Source organism: Carya illinoinensis, chromosome 4, assembly GCF_018687715.1.
Source record: "Carya illinoinensis cultivar Pawnee chromosome 4, C.illinoinensisPawnee_v1, whole genome shotgun sequence".
Taxonomy (NCBI): Eukaryota; Viridiplantae; Streptophyta; class Magnoliopsida; order Fagales; family Juglandaceae; genus Carya; species Carya illinoinensis.
The window spans coordinates 35272765-35298781 of record NC_056755.1 but is presented as its reverse complement, the minus strand read 5'-3'; the positions used below and the strand labels follow the sequence as shown (position 1 = coordinate 35298781).

At 38.5% G+C, this 26017-nt stretch overlaps 1 protein-coding gene across 1 annotated transcript; it reads right to left on the bottom strand.

Annotated features, from left to right (window-relative positions):
- Positions 1-17846: 17846 nt before the first annotated feature.
- LOC122306903 (40S ribosomal protein S30) lies at positions 17847-18719 on the bottom strand. The gene is made up of 3 exons (XM_043119467.1): positions 18529-18719; positions 18273-18410; positions 17847-18063 (listed from the first exon to the last, which is right to left on the bottom strand). The coding sequence occupies exons 1-3, from the start codon at positions 18530-18532 to the stop codon at positions 18017-18019; spliced, it is 189 nt and encodes a 62-aa protein (XP_042975401.1). The 5' UTR covers positions 18533-18719; the 3' UTR covers positions 17847-18016.
- Positions 18720-26017: the final 7298 nt, after the last annotated feature.

The following is a 26017-nucleotide window of genomic DNA, read 5'->3' as shown; positions in this document are numbered from 1 at the left end:
ATATTAAAATTTACACCCGTTGAAGAACATGTCTTAAGAACCCAGATTACAAAGGAGGAATGCTACAAAGGTTGTGATTTACCTTTGATAAGTTCAAACATTCAATTAAGAACAAAATGAGATAAACTCAACTCACAATGAATAAAATTCATCAATTTTCATAAATTTTATATATTTTCTAAACTTCTCAAATTAGACTATAAGTGATTTAAATAAACAATCCCAAAAAACCCTTAGTGAATAGTACCGCAGGTACTGTAGCGTAAACAGTGCTGCTCTATAGTAACTTCAAAAACCTTAGTTCACATAAAATAATAACTTTCCAAATAAGCCATTGGCCAAAATATAAAACCTTTCCAAAAACCCTAGTTCATTAGAAATAATACATATGTGTGGGCTGGACATCCCCCCAAGCCTAATTATTCTAGATTAATTCATATGACTAATAAAATAAGCTCTTTTAATGAAATAAACAAGTCCAAGGCCTTCAATAAAAATAAGCCCAAGTCATATCTTGCATAGCTTGTTGTCTCACATGAATGAAACTGACTTTTCTTCCTTTAAGCCCATCTTGAATGTTGGGCTCTTGCTAGACACATTTCAAGTGGATTGCACCAATTTTTGCATTGCTTCCTTGATCTTCCTAACTCTCAATCCTATGATTGCCCCATCTAGAATTTGCAAAGGATCTCTAAGGCTCGATCCACCTTGGGGTCCATCATTCCCCATCTTCTCAAAAGGATTCGACCTCGAATCTCCTACACCTACATCAAAGGGAAAAAAATCAGTACCTTTGAAAATAGCAGAAACATGATACTTACCTGGAAGATCCACTCGATATGAATTGTCATTAATTTTTTCAAAAATTTGAAAAATTCTATCCGAGTTACTTCTATCATCAACAAGCAAAAGTATCAAAGCTAAAGAAGAAAATGGATTAAAATCATTAACAACTTGAAAAGGAAAATATGAAGTAGTAGTATGTTTGGTCTTATTATATGTAAACTCTATAAATGGAAAATGATACTCCCGCAAGCGTACATGCCACAAGTCGATGAATGGCAAATGATACTCCCACAAATATTCATATAACACGTCAAAAATCTTCTTTACACCAAACTGATCACTCCAATTATATGCAAACTCAATTAATGAGAAATAATACTCCCACCAATGGTCATGCAACACGTCTAAAGTTTTATTGACACCAAAATATCCCAACAAACCACACCCATGCACAAGCAACTCATGCATAAGACTAATAGGCTCACAAATTCTATTCAGTCTAAACAAATACCAATCTAGTCTATAGCACTTACCAAACAATGCTTTCTCATGTACTCCATACACACTAGCAAAGTCATCATCTAAAGCATGCAATTTCTTATCATATTCAAATCTCAATAACTTTGCATTTAAAATAACACATATTCCACACACACTAGAAATGTCATCATCATTACCATACAATTCTTTATCATATTCAAATCTCAATAACTTTGCATCCAAAATGAAGATAAGGACATACCTTCTTGTTAAACCATCAACCACAAAATTTTCCTTACCTTGTGTGTACTTGATTACATGAGGAAAAGTCTCAATACATTCCTCCCACTTAGCATGCATTCTAGTCAACTTACCTTGTCCCTTCAAGTGCGTCAAGTACTTATGTTCTTCAAAGAAAGGTCAGGTAGGGATTGTCGCACCTAGCACAAAATCAATATGATGCTCTATCTCTCTAATAGGTGGCAATCCACTAAACACACTGCTAGGAATCACGACCTTACATCTCTGCAATAAAAAGATAACAATATTGGGCAAAGATTCGTTAAACTCGTTAGTATTAAAATTCGTCTTCACATAAAAACTCACTTTTCTCTTTGTTTTTCTCTCACCTTCTTCACTCTTACTTTTCTTTTCACTCTCTTTTTTCTTTCACTCTCTTTTTCCTTTTCACTTTTTTTTTTCTTTCACTCTCTCTTTCAACATCTTTTTTTAAACTTTCGGCCTCACAATTGTTTTTCAACTCATTTTATTTTTTTCTTGAGGTTTCACTATTTATTTCTTCCTCAATCTCACTCTCACTCTTTCTTTTTCGCTCAATCTCACTTGTACTTTTTTTTTATTTTTTTTATTTTTTTTATCAATCTCAGTTTCACTTTTTCTTTTTTGATCAACCTTACTTTTCAACTTCAGTTGGTTCTCATGGACCTGTTTTGTGGTTAAAGGAGCAAGCTTGATTGTTTTTCCATCATTTACAAAACTGTATATGTTCTTGACCCCATTATGAATCACCCTCCTATCATGCTGCCACGGCCTCCCCAAAAAAATATGGCCAGTATGCATAGGCACAACATTACAGAGCAGCTCATCCTGATACTTTCCAATTGAAAAAGATACTAACACTTGCTTATTTACCCTAATCTCTCAACAATTATTCAACCACTGCAACTTGTATGATCTAGAGTGTTTCAAAGTAAGTAAATTCAATTTCTCAACTAAAGTAGTGCTAGCAACATTAGTACAATTTCCTCCATCAATGATCATACTACATACCTTGCTATTGATGTAGCATCTAGTATGGAAAATGTTCTCTCTCTGTTGCTCTGTATTATCCATCTTATTTTGTGTATTGAGAGCACGCCTGGCAATAAGAAACTCATCATACTCTTCATTCTTATACTCATGTTCAATACTAGGCTTACGTCTTCTCCTATCTCTCCCACTTTGCAAACTTCTAATCAATGCACCTCGTTGATCCATCATATCCCTCACTTCCTCCAACGTCAAATTTAACCTTTCAAACTTTTGTTGCATGGACTGCAACACAAAAAATGAATTATCTGCCACCCCCTTCGGTGTTGAGTCACTATTATGAGATATCGTAATGTGTTGCACAAAAAGAATGTTAGTAGTGAAAACTTCAGACACTCCCTTACGTGTTTATGCTCGAATATTGACACTCCACTCATGTTTCACTCTTAATTGACTTTTTCTCGATAATGATCTCACACTCTCTTGCCTTTTACCTTAAGAGTTTTCCCACTCAAGTTCTTTAAGAACTAATTGAACTCAATCAAGACAATACAACCTTATTTTATCCAAACTAGTAATTAGGTCTAAGAAACAAGAACAAGAGAAAATACAGAAAGAATAAAATGGCACGAGACTCAAGGAAATGATATGAGGGGAAGAGTAATCACAAGACAAGATACCAACTATAATGATTTGTATTCAGCCCCTTTGATGATAAGATTTAATTCAATTTTTTTTTTCTCTATACTTTTTTTTTTCGATTTTTTTTTTGAAATTTTCTTTTCCTTTCTTTTCTTTTCTTTTCCTTTTCTTTTCCTTTCTTTTCCTTTCTTTTCTCACCAATTCAATCACAAACAATTGTTTCAATTGTAAAAATCAAACAATTGAATTCAACACACAAGAAGAATTTATAAGAATTTGAATGGAATCAATGAAACCCTAAGATGATGAAGAACACGGCAGCCCTAATAAGATGAAATTTTGGCCAACACAAAAACCCTAATGAACAAGATAATCTCAGCAGCCTCAAGATGATGTAATTTGGTCAAACAAACCATAGGATAAGCAATTTAGTCAAACCCTAGAAAATAATTAGAAATTCGCAACCCTTTTTTTTTTGGCAACCCTAGAACAATGAAGCCCTAGAATTAAAGATGTAATAAATAAAAGATAGAATCAGACCTGATTAGAAACCTTGCTCTGAATGCTAAATGATGTGAATCCGCGGGAAGAGAATCCCTTGAACCCACAATCAATTTGAAAACTCACCTAAGAAAGCCAAAATCAAGTCAATGGATGAAAGAATCTAGACCCATTGAGAAACTCATTTAAAAAATCTAGATTATATTAAAATCTACACCCGTTGAAGAACCTGTCTCAAGAACCCAAATTACAAATGAGGAACGCCACAAAAATTGTGATTTACCTTTGATAAGTTCAAATGTTCAATTAAGAACAAGAGAAGATAAACTCAACTCACAATGAATAAAATTCATCAATTTTCATAAACTTTCATATATTGTCTAACATTCTCAAATGAGGTTACAAGTGGTTAAAATAAATAATCCCCGAAAATTCTTAGTAAATAGTGCCGCAGGTACTGTAGCGTGAACAGTGTCACGCTACAGTAATTTCTAAAACTCTAGTTCACATAAAATAATAACTTTCCAAATAAGCCCTTGGCCAAAATATAAGGCATTCCCAAAAACCCTAGTTCATTAGAAATAAGACATATGTGTGGGCTGGACATCTCTCAAGCCCAATTATTCTAGATTAATTCCTATGACTAATAAAATAAGTCATTTTAATGAAATAAACAAGTCCAAGACCTTCAATAAAAATAGGCCAAAGTCATGTCTTGCATAGTTTGTTGTATCACATGAATGAAACTAGATTTTCTTCCTTTAAGCCCATCTTGAATGTTGGGCTCTTGCTAGACACATCCTAAGTGGATTACACTAATCTTTGCATTACTTCCTTGCTTTTCCTAGCTCTTAATTCTGTGATTGCCCCATTTTACTACTATACTCAATCACAATGATGTATCATTTCTTCTATGGTCATAATGAGAGCGTTTCTATAAGAGATTGTGCAGGCACAAAATGCAAGGAAGTACTTAGGGTCCGTTTGGTAACACAAATGTTTTCACATATTTTCAAATATTCTTAGATATTTTATTATACACAAAACACTTTCAATTTCAAATTTTGTACTTTTTTTTAATCTAACCATTACTAAGCATTATAACTTTCTCAAACACTTAAACAAAACACAAAAAACAATACTATTTACCTAATCATAACAACTTTTCCAAATTTTTTTAAAAAATGCTACTTTTTCAAATTTCAAAACAAAAATAATATTAAAATATTTTTTTAACTTTATAATATTTTTATTAGGCGTGGGCAGCAAGGGCCCGCCCCCAGCTACCCCACCCCGCATGGTATACCCCTAGCGGGAGCTCAGGGCGAGAAGGGCCCAACCCCGCCCTGCCGCAATCAAGTTTTATATTTATAAATATATATTTATATTTTATAAATTGTATGTATAAAAATATATATCACAAGTTGTCAGACTTGTTCACAAGATTGCATATGGCATGGGGCCTTAGGCCAACCTTATATAGAACTCCAAGACCATATAAGAGTTTTACTTGTAAGTCTAACAAATTTAAAAATTGATAACATAATTCTTATGTTATTAGTTTTTTAATTATAGTTATATATATAAATTTTAATTTATGATTTAATTATATAATAATTTGGGTCTAAAAAAAAATTTAGATCTAAATATAATTTTTAGGCCCAATGGTACATTAGTGTTCTTGAAGTGGACAGGGGGTGGGGCGGATGGGGTGTTCACCCCGCCCTTGCCTCCCGAGGGTGGGGTGTGGGGGTAGAAACACCACCCCCCGCATATGCAGGGGCGGGGTGTGGGGAAGGGGTGCCCCCACCCCTGCATATGCGAATAGCACCCCTAATTTTTATTCAACTTTTTTTTTCTCTTATTTCCTAAAGAGTAAGTCTACCAAAAAGCCTTAAGGCCCTTCACATCGCACACCCCTGCCAGTGTGGAATTAAATTTGTTTCTTCTTCTTCTCCTCCTGATAGCTTAAAACACACGTCTTGTTTCTTACCTCAATTCATTTCAAATTTCATCTGCCCCCCCCCCCCTCCCTCGCCCCGCGGTAGCCATTGCTCCCTCTTGCCAACTAGCCCCCGCATTCTCCCCACCACCACTCTCTAAAGTCGTAGCTCTTGAAGGGAAAAAGTTCTAAGTCGAAAACGTCTTGAAGATCAGGTTTGAAAACGACATGGTGTTCTTTGCATCCTTCTCTAGAGCTTCTGTTTTGGTAAAACTTATGTAGCTTTCAAAAGCTCCTTTGCTTGAGACTTCCATGCTATCATTCTTGTTTGAGAGATCTACATTCTTTACATTGTCTTTGCCATTTTTATTTTCCAGTTTTTATTTTACTAATTTCTTTTTTTCCGTGTGTTTTGCAGAAAGAGCTACGATAAGAACCTACTGATAAGAGATTCTTAATTCATTCTTTTGAGAGTTGCCCAACTTTCTTCTAAGTACCTTGCTCTTTGTTTCATTTTTTCTATTTTTTTTCTTTCTTTTAATCTATTTTCTTTCTGCAATATATTTGACTTGGACTGTTTTGATTGTTTTACATGGAAAATCCAAGCCTTGAACTAAGGGAAGGTGAAAGTTATTTGATTCAAACCACAAAAATACATGATTTATTGTTGACTATTCTTGTTTAACTTGAGAGAGAGAGAGAGAGAGAGAGAGAGAGAGAGAGAGAGAGAGAGAGAGTCAAAAGGTTGGGAAGAATGACCTTTTACATCCATGCATGATGAATAAGTTGACTTTTTTACATTGCCAATTACTTGAGAATCTTTCCTATTTTAGTTAAAAACAACCAATATCTCAACTGATAAGAAAATGCACATGGTTGCTGATTTCTAAACTAATACTACATTTAAAGAGGAGATACAGATTGGTCAAAAGTAGCTATAATGACTTGTGACACAATGGGACAATGCAGACGCATGGAGGTGTAAGGTTGTTGTGAAACCATGTTTGAAATTAGCGATGCTTGTATCCCCAAGCGATGACCATGTCAATGCATTCCTGTGCCATTTAAATGACTTTGAGCATAAGTTTGAAGGCTTAACACTTGAGTCAAAGCCTGATTCAACTAAAGTCAAAGAAAACGTTTGTAAGGATAAGGGTAAGAAAATATTAAGTCCTCACATTGTTCGAGGGAAAGGGAGACTCCAACCAAAAGAAAGGTTTCACTTATGTAGAAGGTCGCAACCAAGAGAAAGAAGAAACATGTAATAATTTTTTTTTTTTTTTTTTGGTAATAATTGTCTATACATTGGACATAATGCATCTTCCTTTCTAATAGATATGTCTATTGTTGTCCTAGAATCTAGACTTGCAGGAAAGTCTTTGATGATGAATCACAATTGGGTGAGCTCCCAGAATCTCAACTTGGTGTTGGTCTTGATGGGTTTGGTGTTGGAATGCAAAATGGTATTGTCAAACAAATGAAGTAATTAGGCAATGAAAAGGTGTGAGGCTTTGCTTATTTGTTTAATTGTTTTAAGTATTAATATGCTATTATGCATGCCTTATTTAACATTTTCTTGTGTTGTTTAAGAGACATGACCATATCGATGCTGTGTAATTTCATAGAGACTTAGATTGGCTTAGACAATGTATTGTGGAGTAGTTTGTAAAAACTGGACTCATAAGTTAGTATCCAACCAAAAGAAAGGTTTCACTTATGTAGAAGGTCGCAACCAAGAGAAAGAAGAAACATGTAATAATTTTTTTTTTTTTTGGTAATAATTGTCTATACATTGGACATAATGCATCTTCCTTTCTAATAGATATGTCTATTGTTGTCCTAGAATCTAGACTTGCAGGAAAGTCTTTGATGATGAATCACAATTGGGTGAGCTCCCAGAATCTCAACTTGGTGTTGGTCTTGATGGGTTTGGTGTTGGAATGCAAAATGGTATTGTCAAATAAACGAAGTAATTAGGCAATGAAAAGGTGTGAGGCTTTGCTTATTTGTTTAATTGTTTTAAGTATTAATATGCTATTATGCATGTGATGACCCGCTTTTGAGTGTATTTTCACTGAATGGTTGTTTTTAATTTAATTAATATTTTGGTTTATTTATTTTAAATTATTGTGTTTTAAATTAGTTTTTTTTTTATTTATTGGATGTTGTGTTTAATTTATTTAGTTTTACGATTTTAATCTAGTTTTCGGCGGATCTGTTTTGGTTTCCGGAGTGAGGACTGGACCTCATTTATTTCCTACATCTTTTCTTTTCTCTTTTCCCTTTTCTCTTTTTCTCTTTTCTCTCTTTTTCTTTTTCTTTCTTTTTTTCCTCCCTTTTTCTTTCCGTGCGTCGACCCCTCCCCGTGCGTTTTTCTCTCATTTATCCATCCCGTCGCTGCCCCTTTGACCGGCTGGTTCTCCGCCGTCCGGCCACCGTTTGATGCACCGTCACCACCATTCTCTTCCCCTTCCACCATAGATCATCCCCACCAATTTTCAGAGCCATCGGACCAGCCGTTTGCTTTCGAGAGCCGCCGGAAGTGGCTGCACCTGCTCTGTTTTTGCCCCTGTCGCCGGAACTGTTTTCTGCCCAGACCGCCGCCGTCCGGCCACCATTTGGCTCGCCGCCGGTCTCGTTCGAACCCCCTCCCTCCGGCGCACCTTCCCACCAAATATCTCCCCCATCCGGCCGGCCGTTTGGCCGGAAGAGCCATTTCTTTCCCCACGGATTTTACTCCGATCCGCCGCCGTCTCTCCACCTCCGGCCACCATTTCTTCACCACTTCATCACCGACTCCTTGCCGTCCTAACCCACCTATTTCCGGCCTCCAACGACCACCGGAACAGCTCCTACGAGCTTGCTTTCCGATTTGAGTTTTCCGGCCTATTTCCGGCGTTTTCGCCGCCACCCACGGCCAACCACCACTTCCAATAGCTTCACAATCATCCCTAAACCATTCCCTATCAATCCTAAGCCCTGGTTTGTCCCCGTTCAAAAATGGGTAATTTATTACCCACGGACACAGTGTAAATTACACTATTACGTTGCTTTTCCTCCGCCGTTTGCAACGCCGCGAGCTTTCTAAAAATACCGTATAGCGCCGTAAGTATTTTCCAAACCCTATTTTCAGATTTAAATATATATTGCTCATTCAATTATTTTACTGTTGTTGGTTGTTGATTCCGGACTGAGTCCGAGGAGTTTCGGGGGTCGGATGGATGGAGGACGGAGTTACTTGTTTTATTGATTTATATTGTTGGATTATTTTATTATGCATTGATATGGCATTTCATGGTGCATGCACGTGTGTTTTTGTTCATGTGTGAAAAGCCTGTGTATTGGCGTGAGTGGTTTTACGGGTGCGTGTGTATCACGAGCCCAAGCCGGGATGGGTTATTATCTCGGTGGAGCTCCTCTGGTCACTCGGGAGCGGAATAAACTGAGTGATGTCCCCTGAGTTGTCGAGAGAGATGACGGGAGCGGGGCTAGGGGATGCTTGGCTACGAACGCGCCGGGCGCGGAACCGGGCATCGCCCTACTCACCGACTCCGTGGCCCTTCGCTGGCGAGGGCTAGAGGATGCTTGGCTACGCACGCGCGGGGCGCGGAACTGGGCATCGCTTGTTAGGTGTCACATGCGTGGTGGTACTCTGCGGTGTGACACTGGAGCCAGGGTGTGCGGATGACCCCTAGGGGAGGTCATGGTGCATACGGTTAAAATTGGATAATGGTTTATGAGGCCAAATGGGACTTTTGGCGTGGGCCAGATGGACTTCTGGCGAGATATTGGGCCAAATGGACTTTTGGCGTGTTTTTCGGAAAGGATATGTTTTTGGGCCAAATGGGTTTTTGGCGTGTGTGGAAAATCAGGTTTTATGGGCTTTGTGCATTGGGCATGTTTCATGCATTTTGTTTGAGTCCTATGTGTTTTATCTGGTAGTGTTTGGGTTTTACTTACCTGCGGAACCATTTTTGGTTCCGTAGCTTTTGGTGCAGGTTTGGAGGATGAGGAGGAGGAGGCTGAGCCCGAGGATGCGGCTCCGTCGGGTTGCTGATGTTATGCTTTCTTTTATGGTTTTAAAACTGTATTTGTGTTTTGTAATATTTTATTTAAGTATGTTTTAAACAGCTTGTATTATGTTAAGAAAAATTCTGGTACTTAGTTATGACTTTCGTTATCCGCTGCGTGTTTCTTGTGCACATTTGTTGCCTTTGCACACACTTGGCACCCGTCGATGGGATGGTGACCCGGGTTGTCACCATCCGGACGTCTCGATTTCCCCGTGTTCGGGCGTGGGGATTTGGGGGCGTCACAGGTGGTATCAGAGCGGTTTGGCTCTGGGTAAAACCACATGTCCCGTAGGGAGTACCAGAATGTTTTTTTAAGTTGTGTTTTAAAATTTATGTTTAGTAAAGTTGCTATTTGTTTTGTTTTATTTGTTTGAGCTTGTTTGCTTGTTTTATTTATTTGGTTATGTTTTTGCGAGCTGGTTTCTTTCGTTTCTTGCCATGTGGTTTTGTGTTTTTGGTTTTATGTTGTTGGTTTTATTTGTTTTTCTTAAAAAGGGGTCAAGGGTTGTGTTGTGGCAGGAAGGCGGTATAATCGAGGATACTATTATTAGGCATGAACATTTAGTGTAGTAGGTTTGAATTTTTAGCGATGTGGTTTGCTTGTATGATGTTGAGGTCTGAAGGGACTGTCATGGTTTAGGCAATCTTTGTAAGGTGGGAACTCACGTAGCAATGAGGAGAGGAATTAGCTTGAAGTCGCTTAAGATGATTGAGGTCGAGGTTTTGTAGAATTTATGTAGCGAGGCTATAGGATAGGAGAGTGTAGGTTCAACGAACTTTAAGGATGTGTTTAAGGGAATTTTATGTAAGGTTTGCGATCAGATTTATGCAAAATGGTAGTTTGCCACTGGATTACAACTTTTCAGGATTTAGTGGATGTGGCCACTCTTGTGGAGCGAGAGCATAACTTGAGTATGGGCTCCCCTCTAGGACACAAGAGGCGGAGTTTTTCTGGTGAAGGAAGTAGTTCGGGTTTTCCTTAGAAATTGTTCAGCGAACCGGAACTCGACTGCAAGCGTCCTCAAGTGTTAGTATGGAAGGACAAGTGCCGATTTGCGGAGTTTGTAATAGAGCCCATGTGGGTGAGTGCCCTAGTCGAGTTCAAGAAAGCCGTGGAGCTCGTCGCAGTGGTAGAACTAACCAGAGGCTTTTAGGTCGGGCTCGAATGTACGCAGTGACTCTTGGTACCGTGGGAGGCGAGGCTGCGGAGACTCAGAATGTTGGAGTCATGGCGGGTAGGGGTCTAATCTAATCTTTAGTGATGAACGCCTTGTGTGGTTTGTTTTTATTATCGAGGCTTGGAGAGAATAGCATGATCTAGGTGATCTTTTAGGGAAGTAGAATAATTGAGTTCTTTGGTTCCGTGGAGTTTATGAAGTGGTCTATAACGTAGTAGGTTGTAAGTTCAACAAATTTCGATGTTAGATTGTATGAGATTTCAGCAAAGTTTTAAAGTTTGGGGCCTTATAGATTTTAGGAATATAAGTTTATGGTAATTAAGGTGTTAAGCTCGACAAGTTTTGGGGGGGAATAATTAAATTTCGAGTGGTAAATTTCGTGATTCGGATGAGTAATTTGGTGGCAATTGGGGCTTTAGATTTTACAAGCTTTTAAGGTGAATGATTTGGATTAAAACCACCAATCTTGAGAATTTCAGAAAATGATTTATTATCTATTAATGTTTTAGAATTTGAAAGATTTGGGAGTCGATTGTTCTATTATGGGATGTAAGTTCCTTGATCTTGAAGTTCCGGAAGATGATTCTTATTTGATTAAAGGTTTTAGAATTGCAGAGTCGAAGGACTGATTTATAATGAGAATTGAGTTCTTAGTTTTACAGACTTAGTGCTGTAGCTTGATCTACTCTAGTGAGTGATTAGTTTGTAATCATTAAAAATGAGGTTGATTAGAGTTGAGTTATTGATATGAAAATTTTCTAGAGTAGATTCCTTTGAGGATTGGAGGTAATGACCTAGTTCGTGTATTTCTTTGGGGATTGAAGATATCGAGTTAAATTAGAAAATAATTATTGTTAACTCGAGGTTGTAGTAGTAGATTTTAGGAAATGATTTTATCGTTTCGAAAGTATAGGTCCATCAGGGTGTTGGAAATAGTAGATTTTGTATTGGTATTGAATATGATTGAATTTGAGGCTATACGATCCGTAGACTTTTGGAAATGGATTCTTAGCAGGTTTAAGGTCATTCTTGGTACCAAACTTTAAGCAATGGCTAGTTGCTGATTTAAGGATATAAGTTGAGTAGATTCAGGAATGATTCTTGTTGAGTTGAGGATATAAGTCCAGGTGATGGAAATGTGATAATGGATCACTTGTACGTTTGAATGATTTGTGGTGTTGGCTAAGAGTACATGAGATCGATAAGTAGTAATGGTAAGTGCGTATGGATTTCGGAGAGTACAAATCCTAGTCTCTTTTTGGGCTTGAGAGAAATGGCTTTGGTGAGTACTGAAAATGGATTAGATGTGATAGTATTAAATTCAATAGATTTTAACTTCGAGTTCTTAGTGAGTTGATCGGAGTGTACAGTTGAAGTGGGTTACCAATTGGAGTGATAGTTGGCATTTATTGTGGAGACTATCTTAGAGAATTAATTGTGACTTGAGGTCACACAGGAATTTAAATTGGTGAGGCTATACTTTTCTTTGGAGATCAAGTATCTAGTTGGGAGAATTGGGGATATGGTTATTTAACTTGAAAGGAGTTGTTAGGTCGCCATGTGTGGTATGTAATCTTGAAAATTTTGGAAGTTGAAACTTATGCATCAAAGGCGGGTAGCATGATCATATGTATGAAGTAATAAAGCAGTAGGATCCTTGAATGTTGTTTAATAGTTTTGGATGGATTGGAGATTTGAACAACATGGCCTATCTTGAGATTTGATTTTGTATACAATTGAAGGAAATAGTCGTGCTACTACTAGAGTTATGGGAATGGAAGTAGGTGAGTGAGTTTTCAAGAAGGGTTCATTAAGGTTATGGTGAATTCAATCGCGGTTAGTAGTGAACTTAGTCATCTCTAAATTAGACGATATTTAGAATTTAGGTGATGATCTTGAAAGTGTAAGTTGTTGGGTAGGTGTTATAGGTGCTTTATTAGTTGGTCGGGATGGATCCGAGCCTTATGTTCTCTATCTTAGATGAGATTGGCGTATTGGAGGTAATGTTGCTTGTTTTAATTTGGAAGTTGCAATTGATTGATATTGTCTTTTTGTTGATGATCATGGGTGTCATTGCGGAATTTTGATTTGATTAAGGTAGCTAGAGATAATTGAAGGATAGGGGTGATAATTCATGATTTTGGGAAACTATATTTTCTATCAAAATGTGATAAAGGATTTTCTTGCTTTCAGGTGTTAAGAGTTAACTTGTATTCAAGGGTGTTAATTTATGAGGATATAGTCTTTTGCATTTTGGCGGGTTATCAGAGTGCGCACGGAAACGTGATTTTTGGAGATAGTTAGGTATTTAAATTTTGTGCTGAATTTGGGTAATTAGTGACGACTCGAAATTTCGAGCAGGTACTTGTAATTGGAGGGTAATATTTTAGTTGTGCAAATGATAGTTATTGATGATTTATTTTGGAAGTGACTACTAGATTACCAAGATATGGTGATTTCGGTTGGCGTGCCCGCTTTAAGAGTTCTAGACGTGATGCATTTCTGGGAGATTAGTGCGAATATGATGGAGTTGCTTATAGGAGTATTTTTAGGAAGTGCATTCTTCATACTTGTGTGGAAATGGTTTATGGTATGATTTTCTCAAGTATAATCGGAGTTGTTTATGGTATCTTTTTGGCGCTGGTAGTTGATCTTGCAAATTTCGAGGACGAAATTTGTTTTTAAGGAGGGGAGGATGTGATGACCCGCTTTTGAGTGTATTTTCACTGAATGGTTGTTTTTAATTTAATTAATATTTTGGTTTATTTATTTTAAATTATTGTGTTTTAAATTAGTTTTTTTTTTTATTTATTGGATGTTGTGTTTAATTTATTTAGTTTTACGATTTTAATCTAGTTTTCGGCGGATCTGTTTTGGTTTCCGGAGTGAGGACTGGACCTCATTTATTTCCTACATCTTTTCTTTTCTCTTTTCCCTTTTCTCTTTTTCTCTTTTCTCTCTTTTTCTTTTTCTTTCTTTTTTTCCTCCCTTTTTCTTTCCGTGCGTCGACCCCTCCCCGTGCGTTTTTCTCTCATTTATCCATCCCGTCGCTGCCCCTTTGACCGGCCGGTTTTCCGCCGTCCGGCCACCGTTTGATGCACCGTCACCACCATTCTCTTCCCCTTCCACCATAGATCATCCCCACCAATTTTCAGAGCCATCGGACCAGCCGTTTGCTTTCGAGAGCCGCCGGAAGTGGCTGCACCTGCTCTGTTTTTGCCCCTGTCGCCGGAACTGTTTTCTGCCCAGACCGCCGCCGTCCGGCCACCATTTGGCTCGCCGCCGGTCTCGTTCGAACCCCCTCCCTCCGGCGCACCTTCCCACCAAATATCTCCCCCATCCGGCCGGCCGTTTGGCCGGAAGAGCCATTTCTTTCCCCACGGATTTTACTCCGATCCGCCGCCGTCTCTCCACCTCCGGCCACCATTTCTTCACCACTTCATCACCGACTCCTTGCCGTCCTAACCCACCTATTTCCGGCCTCCAACGACCACCGGAACAGCTCCTACGAGCTTGCTTTCCGATTTGAGTTTTCCGGCCTATTTCCGGCGTTTTCGCCGCCACCCACGGCCAACCACCACTTCCAATAGCTTCACAATCATCCCTAAACCATTCCCTATCAATCCTAAGCCCTGGTTTGTCCCCGTTCAAAAATGGGTAATTTATTACCCACGGACACAGTGTAAATTACACTATTACGTTGCTTTTCCTCCGCCGTTTGCAACGCCGCGAGCTTTCTAAAAATACCGTATAGCGCCGTAAGTATTTTCCAAACCCTATTTTCAGATTTAAATATATATTGCTCATTCAATTATTTTACTGTTGTTGGTTGTTGATTCCGGACTGAGTCCGAGGAGTTTCGGGGGTCGGATGGATGGAGGACGGAGTTACTTGTTTTATTGATTTATATTGTTGGATTATTTTATTATGCATTGATATGGCATTTCATGGTGCATGCACGTGTGTTTTTGTTCATGTGTGAAAAGCCTGTGTATTGGCGTGAGTGGTTTTACGGGTGCGTGTGTATCACGAGCCCAAGCCGGGATGGGTTATTATCTCGGTGGAGCTCCTCTGGTCACTCGGGAGCGGAATAAACTGAGTGATGTCCCCTGAGTTGTCGAGAGAGATGACGGGAGCGGGGCTAGGGGATGCTTGGCTACGAACGCGCCGGGCGCGGAACCGGGCATCGCCCTACTCACCGACTCCGTGGCCCTTCGCTGGCGAGGGCTAGAGGATGCTTGGCTACGCACGCGCGGGGCGCGGAACTGGGCATCGCTTGTTAGGTGTCACATGCGTGGTGGTACTCTGCGGTGTGACACTGGAGCCAGGGTGTGCGGATGACCCCTAGGGGAGGTCATGGTGCATACGGTTAAAATTGGATAATGGTTTATGAGGCCAAATGGGACTTTTGGCGTGGGCCAGATGGACTTCTGGCGAGATATTGGGCCAAATGGACTTTTGGCGTGTTTTTCGGAAAGGATATGTTTTTGGGCCAAATGGGTTTTTGGCGTGTGTGGAAAATCAGGTTTTATGGGCTTTGTGCATTGGGCATGTTTCATGCATTTTGTTTGAGTCCTATGTGTTTTATCTGGTAGTGTTTGGGTTTTACTTACCTGCGGAACCATTTTTGGTTCCGTAGCTTTTGGTGCAGGTTTGGAGGATGAGGAGGAGGAGGCTGAGCCCGAGGATGCGGCTCCGTCGGGTTGCTGATGTTATGCTTTCTTTTATGGTTTTAAAACTGTATTTGTGTTTTGTAATATTTTATTTAAGTATGTTTTAAACAGCTTGTATTATGTTAAGAAAAATTCTGGTACTTAGTTATGACTTTCGTTATCCGCTGCGTGTTTCTTGTGCACATTTGTTGCCTTTGCACACACTTGGCACCCGTCGATGGGATGGTGACCCGGGTTGTCACCATCCGGACGTCTCGATTTCCCCGTGTTCGGGCGTGGGGATTTGGGGGCGTCACAATGCATACCTTACTTAACTTTTTCTTGTGTTGTTTAAGAGACATGACCATATCGATGCTGTGTAATTTCATAGAGACTTGGATTGGCTTAGACAATGTATTGTGGAGTAGTTTGTAAAATCTGGACTCATAAGTTAGTACCTTGAAGATGTTGTTAAGGGTGTAAAAATAAAAAAAATTAAAGAAGAGGGGGGGGAGGGGGGAATCGGACCGAACCGCCCAAATTAGTCAAACTGGTTGGGAACTAGTTTTCATAATGGCAAAACCGGCCGGAACCGGTATGATTCCAGTTCTAGGCTTTTTAGGTCCGGACCAGATCGATTCTATATAATATATATTTTAAATTATTTTTTAATATTATATATAATATAAGAAATATTATATATAATATTTTTATATATAATATATAATAATATAAATTAATTAAAAAAAAACTAAAATTGTAAAACTTTAAACTGATATTGATAAATCACATTAATATTTTTTTATCACTTAAAACTAGTTTAAAATTAAAAAAAATCCTAAATATTAAAATATTTGAATTTATATACCAAAGTTATAAATAAGATCTCTAAAATATTATTTACCAAAGAAGAAAATAAATCACTCAAATATTATTACCAAATTTAAATTTATATACCAAACTTGAATCTATGTGTATGCATGTGTGGAAGTAGTAATTGAGCTTCCCATCAATATTGCTATATATGATCATTATCTGATATTATCAACTGTGTATGCATGCATGCATATATATATATATATATATCTATGTTTTTTTTAAAATAAACAGATTTTTTTTTTTTTTTACAAATTTGCATTTTATTAAAAATAAAAAACCAAACCAAACCCATAAAACTGAATATATCGGTTTAGGAGATAACTAGTATATAATCTATTTTTAAAAATACAAAACCAATCCATACCGATACAAACTTAAATTTTATCTACAACTAAACCAGACTAATTACACCCATATATGTTATAATTTGAATTGATGGAGAATGTTGTAATTTGTATCTTGACGACAGTTAAAAGTGTGTATCTTGAAGAATGTTGAAATTTATATCTTCTTCTGATTTGTAATCTTTGGAATTGTAATTTCTGGAAGTGACTTGAATATGAGTTAGTTTCAATGCTGCCATATCTTGACAAACGTTAAGACTTTTCCAGCTTCCTTTTTTTTTTTCTTAGGTTGATAGTAATGCTACCATAATCAATCTCCAACTGTGAGACTCATGCCATGGTACATAAAACCAACAAGTCATTCTACTGCTTGCAAGTAAATGTAGAGGACACAACATTCAAACCTTGAGTAGCAAGATTCAAATTTTCAAATTCCTCTCACAAATCAAATTATGTAATATTAACAGTGTGAAAGGTGTCTCCCACACTGGTTTGCAAATAGAATTTTTCAAAATCAATATAAGAGAACTGAGGATTCACATAGCATGAGAGGGAGAAGTTATTGAGACTTGTGTCATGCTACCAAAATTCAAGTAAAGCTCAAATTGTAATATTAACTAAGACATTTTGAAATAGAAGCTCGAATGTGGCTTGAAGATTTTTTTGAGTTGTTACATAACCCACGAACTTGCAATGAAGTGGTCACTTGGCCACTTCAAATGCAAAGGTGTAACACCTGGCCATTCATTTCATATTGAGAACAAAATTACCACTGTTCATTCTGGCTGATTTGTGAAAACAAATCATCTTTATCCCATCAATCTAATCATTACAATTTTTTTAAATTCAAATAATAATAATAATAATAATAATACTAATAATAATAATAAACAATTTAATTTTTCAAATTCTAAAATAAAAATAATATTAAAAAATTAAATTCTAACAATTTTTATTCAACTCTCGTCATCCTAACCAAACGAGGCCTCATCCTTCTATATCTACCCTGTACTATCTCTTTATCAATATTACAACTACCAAGTCCAACATCTTAACATCATCAAATGAACAATAAATTTAAAAAAGACAGCACCCACGGGTAAAACAATATCATCTCCAGGTTAATTAACCACCATATAAGAGAAATCCCAACATAATGACAATCCAGCAGACAACACCAGAATTAAATTCATCCACCAAAAGATGAAAGGAAAAAAAAAAAAAAAAAATCTTTAACCTAAAGAGCTCCTCATCCTCTCAAAGAATTGCATCACTTCTCCGACGAGTTGGGTCCCCTCTTCTTGCCGAATCCAACCACTACAATCATCCGAAAAAACGAATTTTTCCCAGTCAGAATCATAATGAAAAAAACCTCCCAAATCACCTATGTCTCGAAACCTAAACATTATATCCAGGCTGTTGCAAGACCAATATGTTAAAAAAGAGTATCAAGACTGAAAATTCATACTAACTAGCTAGTTTAAAGATCTACACTTGAGAAATAAATATGAGAATGAGAGACAAACCGGCGGTGACGAATCGGCGATTGTATTGCATGCGCTTGTGGGCGCGTCCACGGGGTTTCTTCTTCTTGTCCTGCTTGGCCACTTTGGGAGTTTGGCCTCTCACTTTTCCAGCCCGAGCCAGAGATCCGTGCACCTTACCTGAAGAATAAAACCAAAAAACAAAAGAATCAGAGATTAGAAAACCAACAAAGCATACAAACCATAACAAAAAAGGGATTTTTTCAGAGAGATATTTGAGGTCAGATTTAGTAATTACCCATGGCTGATTGCTAGAGAGAGCTTCGGCCGCTAAGAGTTCGTCTGCAACTGACGTAGATATAAAGAAATCTAGGGTTAGGGTTTTGGGAAGAAAGTATATAGGGGAACTTCGATTGTTCGACAGATCTGGGCCGGGCTTTTGAAGGCACTTGGTATGAGCTCTCGATCGATTCGCTGAACCCCACACTTCTATTCTTCAAACCCATGTTGTTGGCTATTTTTTCTTTTTCTTTTTTATTTGGCAAACCCACGTTGTTGGCTATTTTAAAACAAGTATTATTATTGAGCTATTTTGAAAAATAAAAACAAAAATATATTTAAAATAAAAATAAAAAGATGTCTAAAAACACAAATAAGAAAAAGATTGAAATTTTAAGTTTCTTCTACCATTTTCTATTTGTGTTTTTAATTTTTTTAATAAATCACTTGACACTACATGGTGGTATTATTGTCAAGAGAATAATCTAAACGGTAAGTTTTATATGGTCAAATAGCATTATTTAATACAATTATTATTGTTAAAAATATAAATAAATATAGAAGGTTTGAGATTTACACAGCCTACGATTACATATCTTTTAAAAATAAAATCTATTATACTTGGTGATTTTATAATCTTTCACAACTCACTTTAGTCTTATACAATAGTAAAAATGGAAGTAAGGAGAGGTTGAGGATGACCTAGCTCTCTGAAGAGAAGAAGTCCAAAAGTGAAGGCGATCCCTTTCTAGTCCTTTCCGCCTTTTTCTTGGTCTATTTTCTTCCTCTTCAAGCCAAGTCCTAGTTTAGAGCACTAGCATTGGCCACAACAAACGCTACCTCTCTTCAAAACTTGAAGGGTTTGTCTTTAAAATTATTGCATTAGATTCGGTAAACATGGTGCTATAGGTTCAAGTAGCATAACACCGAAATGGGTAAATCACAAGTCATTTGGAAGGTGTAAAATCAGACCCAACAAAATCGAAAGTATGACTCAGCATCAATAAATCATAGAATAATCAGAGGGGAAAAGCATAGATAAAGCACGGCGTCGATGGATGTAAACAATGAAGCATGCAAGGTGTATGCTAGGAAGAAGATGAATCGGCACCGAGCATCGCGCGCGTGTGTGTGTGAGAGAGAGAGAGAGAGAGAGAGAGAGAGAGACCGTATTTGTGCGTGGGTCTTATCGAAGACGAAGATAGGGGTTGCCGAATGGGAAGGCGAATGATGGTTGAGGAGATGGAGGTTCGAACTAGGGGCTTTGGCGCAAGATGAAACCGAAAAGAAAGGATTGTGATGGGGAACCACTGTAGCATCCCCGATAGCAAGTCCTAAAATGGGAAACGGGATGGAGCGTGTATTTGAGATTTTTCCCAAATACAAACCCTATAATTTAGGAAAAACCATTTCTTAGGGAACTGGATGAGAATGCTCTAACCTCGCATTGTTTATGTTGTGGAGAAATAATCAGCTGGAGCAACTTCTATCAAAGCATTCTACATAAGGCCGAATGATGATTTTTCTAGCCTCAATTATTTTTGCAGATGAGATAAGATGAAATGAGATGAGATGAATTGATATCAAAATTAAAAATTTAATAAATAATGTTAGAATATATTTTTTTAATATTATTTTCTTTTTAAAATTTGAAAAAGTTGAATTGTTTATTTTATTTTGTGTAGGAATTTGAAAAAGTTGTAATGATTAAATGAGATGAGATAAAATTAGTTGAAAAAAGTTATGAAAACAAACGAAGCCTTAAGCCGCTATTTGCTATGGATGTCCTTGTACCAAAGGTACGGTGTCTTATTATATGCATTTATTATTTTACTTCCAATGACTTGTTCTGGTTTAACTTTGAGTAATATTAGGTACAAACTCTAAATAGATAATAAGCTCAATATAATTTTTTTGTAAAAAAGTGGGTCCTACTAATAAAGAATAATTTTTTTTTTTACATTTTTTTAAAGTAGAGTCTTTTTTTTATTTTTTATTTTTTATTTTTATTTTTTTATAAAGACTTACATATTATTTGTTTATTTGGAGCTTGTACAAATCATTTCTAACTTTTGCTTCTTCTTTGCATATTATCAAATTGGCAATTTGCCTTACATTTCAGGTGGGAGAGTTAACAGGGGGAAACCAAAGAGGGAGCTTCTGAGGTTATTCAGCAGGGTGATGGAAGCCTTACTCTCACTCAAGTGATTATGGCATTTTGGATGATTAGATCTAGAGTTACCTCAAGACAACACAAAGATTCAAATTGGTTTGTTGGTAAAAATTAAGACAAACTCAGGCTAGCACTTAACTCTCTAGAGATTTGAAAGAGAAAATTATCATTTATTGAAAGAAAACATAATAATATAGTAAATAATGCAATGGCCGAAAATTATATATAGTAGTCCTCTAAGGTTTTGGCCACACTAGATCTAGATCTTAACATACATCAACTCCTAAGTTTAAGGAAATAAAATCAAATACTTAAAATAAAGGAAATAAACTAGGAAATAAACTTAAACAAATTAAAATAAATAAATCCCTACAATTAAGGGATTTGTCATCTTGTCATCCAACCCCTAAAATCAAAGAATTGGCCAATACTTGAAACTCCTCTAGTTGCTCTTGTCTTGGACGCCCAACACCCTGTCACTCGAGCCATGCATGCACCCCAATGCCACCCTCCTAGACTTGGCATGCCTAGCCCTTCTAGTAGTATTATGAATGGTTCTTCTTACATCTCTATCAATTCTCCCCCCTTTAAAATTGACCTTGTCCTCAAGGTCCAAATCTGAAAATTGATCCTTGAGAACCCGAACACTCTCCCATGTAGCATCCTTGGTTGGAAGCCCCCTCCATTAAACCAAGGCTTCGATTCTTACTTGGTCACCCTTCCTCACAAGCCTATATTCCATGATCTTCTTGGGTTGGATTGTCATTCTTCCCTCTTCATCCACCATGGGCATCTCACTCACCACCTTGGTTGGACCTCCAAACTTCATCCTTAGTCATGAGACATGAAAAATATGATAAATGTGAATCTCGACCGATAGATCTAGCTTGTAAGCAAGCTATCCGCACTTCTCCAACACTTGATATGGGCCAAAATACTTAGCCCTCAACTTGCTCAATGTTGCCTTGGATAGTGCCTTGTGCTCTCTTGGTAGGTACTTGAGACAGACCTACTCACCCGGTTCAAAGGGCTCCATACTCCTCCCCTTGTCAAAATGCTTCTTCATTTGGTCTTGAGCACGTGCCAAATTTTTCTTGAGTTCCTTCAAGACTTCATCCCTCTCTCTAAGCTCCATATCCATCAAATCATTTAGTGAACTCTCCACTTCATAGGTTACAAGTACTAGTGGTGACCTCCCAATAAAGTGCCTCAAATGGTGTCATCTTGATAGACATGTGGTATCATGTGTTGTATCAAAATTCAGCCCATGCCAAATGCTCCTCCCATATCTCCGAGTATTGGTGCACAAAGCACTTAAGGTATTGCTCAAGAGTTCGATTGGTCACCTTCATTTGGCCATCGGTTTGGGGGTGATAGGTTGAACTTCGGGCCAACTCTTCCCATGCATCTTGAAGTACTCCCTCCAAAAATTGCTCATGAACACATGGTCTCTATCGATTACTATACTTCTCGACATCCCATAAAGTTTCATTACTTGATCCACATAAAGTTTAGCAATAGTCTTGGTCGTGTATGGATGCACCATTGCAATGAAGTGTGCATACTTGGTCAAGCGGTCCACCACCACAAGCACCCCATTACAACCATTTGAGAGTGGCAACCTCTCCACAAAATTTATGGTAATATCCTCCCAATTGTGAGTAGGGAGTGGTAAGGGTTGCATCAACCCCTTGGGCTTGCTACTCTCACTCTTCACCCTTTGGCAAGTGTCACACATTCTCACATACTCCCTCACCTCTCCTTTCATACCATCCCAATAGAACAAATTAGCCACCCTTATCCAAGTACAGTACATCCCTGAGTGTCCCCCTTCCTTGGTATCATGAAAGTGTCTCAAGATCTTCATTCTAAGCTCCCACACACTCGGCACCACCACTCTCCCCTTATATTTTAAAAGCCCATCATTCATCTCATAATTTTTTACCTCCTTAGAATCTAGCTTCTCCATCACCTCCTTACACCTTAGATTATTTTTTATTCCATCTCTAATCTTATCCCAAACTCTCCATGAAGGACCCAAGAGGGCCTCCAATACCTCACCATCTTCCCTCCTTGATAGGGCATCGGCCATCCGATTCTCCCTACCCGGCCTATACACCAATTCAAATTCAAAACCAAGTAGTTTAGATACCCACATTTGTTGATCTGGAGTGGTGATTCTTTATTCCAAAAGATACTTTAATGGTTGTTGATCTATGACTATCGAGAGCTTCCTTCCCAAAAAATAAGACCTCCACACCCTCACGGTCTCCATGATGGCAAGCATCTCCCATGCATACACACTCCACCATTTCTTTTGAACACCTAGAGCCTTGCTAATGAAGGCTAGTGGCCTCCCGTCTTATGTCAAAATAGCCTCTACTTCCACATTACTTACATCCATGTGTAGCTCAAATGCCTTCTCAAAATTAGGCATAGCAAGTACTGGTGTAGTTGTCATGGCTTTCTTCAAAGTTTCAAATGCCTTCTCCGCCTCTTCACTTTAATCAAAATTATTCTTTTTGAGCATGTTGGTGAGTGGTCTTACAATAGAAGCATAATCCTTAATGAACTTTCTATAATAACCTGTGAGCCCTAGAAAGCCCCTCAATTTGGTGATGGTCTTCGTTTTAGGCCAAGCCACCATAGTTTCCACCTTCCTTGCATCCACCTTGACCCCCTCATGTGAGATCAAATGCCCCAAGCACTCAATCTCCCTTTGGCTGAATGCACACTTGGACAACTTAATGTAGAAAGAGTTGTTAAGTAGCAACCCCAAAACAATCTCCAAGTGCCCCAAATGATCCTCCCATGTCTTTGAGTACACAAGAATATCATCAAAAAATACCAACACATACCTCATCAAGTACAGCTTAAAGATTTGGTTCATGCATGTATGAAAAATTGAAGGAGCATTGCATAGACCAAACGGCATAACCAAGTATTCAAAGAGGCCATTGTGAGTTTGGAAAGCTGTCTTGTGAATGTCCCCTTCATGCACCCTTATTAGATAGTATCTGGCCCTTAGATCAAGTTTGGAGAAAAACATAGAACTTCCAAACTCATCTAACATGTCATCAATGGTTGGAATTGGAAATTGATCCTTGATAGTAGCCTCATTCAAGGCTCGATAGTAGGTGCAAAATCTTCATGTGCCATTCTTCTTCTTCACTAAGGGAACCAAACTTGAGAATGGGCTAGTGCTTGGCCAGATGAGACCATTAGCTAACATCTCATTGACTTGCTTTTCGATCTTAGTCTTTTGGTAGTAAGCATATCGGTAGGGAGCCACATTAACCAGCTTGGCCTCCTCCTTCAAAGGAATGCGATGATCAAATTCCCTTGAGGGTGGAAGTGTCTTCGGGTCCTCCATCACTTTAGAAAACCTCCCCAACAACTCTTTCAAATCCCTAGGCACCTCAACCCCTAACTCCCTCTCCAAACCTCCATCTTCCACTTCATGCCCTTCACTCAAGCCACTCGGTTGGGAGGCCAATGTGATAGCAAAACATGGCTCCTCTGCCTCAAGATCTTCTCCATCTCACTAGGCGTCACGGCCTTACATCCCCCTTTTTCACTCATTCTCATGGTCACCCATTTGTCCCCCATCATAAACTTCATAGTCATTTTTTTATAATCTGACACGATCTTCCCAAACTCCTCTAACCATTGCACACCCAACACCACATCCAACCCAACAATAGGCAAAGAATACAAATCTACCACAATCTCAAGGTCTTGTATTTTCAAACATACATTTTTATATACTTCTCTACACATCAACTTCTCCTCACTAGCTACATTGACATCAAATGGAGTGATAGAAGTCATAGGCAACCCCAAGCTCTTGGCCACTTTAGAGTTGATGAAGTTTAGAGACGAACCATTATCCACAATAACCGTTACCTCCATCTTGCGAATGTGTGCTTATGTTCTCATCGTTCTAGCCCCGGTAACACCTGCCAAAGCATAAATAGAAATATAAGGGTCTCCCCCTCGGCCTCTTATTGATCTTGCTCCTTTTGCCCTTACTCTTCCTCCTCTACATCTTCCTCTTCCTCGGACTCTATCTCTATTAGAAAGATTTGTTTGGCTTTGCATTTGTGGCCCATAGTGAATCTCTCATTGCAATTGAAGTAGAGCCCATTCTCTCTTCTTCGTTTCATCTCTTTCCAAGATGGCCTCTTCACCCCCGTGAGTAAGGGCTTGGATCCACTTGATGCACCTCCACTAGTACCTCCTAGTGAGAAGTTCTTGCCAAAAGTCTTGTTTGTACCACTCTCGGAAACCATTGGGGGTGGTTTTCTTACTTCAAACCAGCTACTCTTCTTTAGATCTTGAAGTTGATCTTCCTTAATCTGTGCAATCTCCAAAACTTGCATCAGAGTCTTTGGTTTTTTAAGCTTCACTTTCATTGCCAACTCACTCTTCAAGCTGCCCACAAAGGTCCCAATGAGGGCCTTCTCCAACCACTCATGTGCTCTAGTGGACAAGTACTGAAACTCCTTTTGATAATCTCTTAAAGATCTAGTTTGCTTGATCTTTGAGAGAGTCTCACGGTAGTCCATGTATTTGGTTGGCCCGAACCTCCTCAAAAGTTCATTGACAAACTTCTTCCACTTCAACTCCCTCATTTGAGCCTCCTAGGTTTTCCTCATCCATTACAACCATTGGGTAACCTCCCCCTCAATGAAGTAAGCGGTATAGGACACTTTAGCATAGCCCTCCATGTGATTGTGTTCAAAGTATTACTCGGCTCTGCTAACCCACGTGCTCAGGTCATCACAATTGAACTTTGGAAAGTCCATCTTTGGTTTGTGAACTTCCGCCCTACGTGCTCCTCTCCTCTCACCATGGTTCCCTTCTTCTCCTTCACTTTGCCCAGTTGATTCCTCATTAGGGCTTGAGGAATCTCGAGTAGATGAATCCGAGTCATCCACCCTCTCTCGACGTTGGCTTCTTCTAGATCCAACAGAACCCTCAGGACTATGGGATCTTCTTTTATGGCACCTTCCATCTCCATTCCTCCTTTAATCTACTAATTGGTGGAGCACCTTCTCTATCCTTCCAATCCTTTCATTGGTGGCGGTTTGTTGTGCCTCCAAAGCGGCTTCAATGTTCTCAATCCGCTCCTTATGAGTTGGTTGTCAATAGGCCATTGTTTCCTCTCCTTGGGTTGGATACTCTCAAGGAAAGCAGCAATTGATGGAAGACTCATTCTCACTTAAGTGATTATGGCGTGTTGGGTGATTAGATCTAGGGTTACATCAATGCAACACAAAGATCCAAGTTGGTTTGTTGGTGAAAATTAAAACTAACTCAGGCTAGCACTTAA

Excerpts from the sequence above, each read along its gene's own strand:
- LOC122306903 (XM_043119467.1), bottom strand. Across the intron at positions 18,064-18,272 it reads TCGCCGATTCGTCACCGCCG|TGGTTGGATTCGGCAAGAAG; the intron begins GTTTGTCTCTCA and ends GGATGATTGTAG.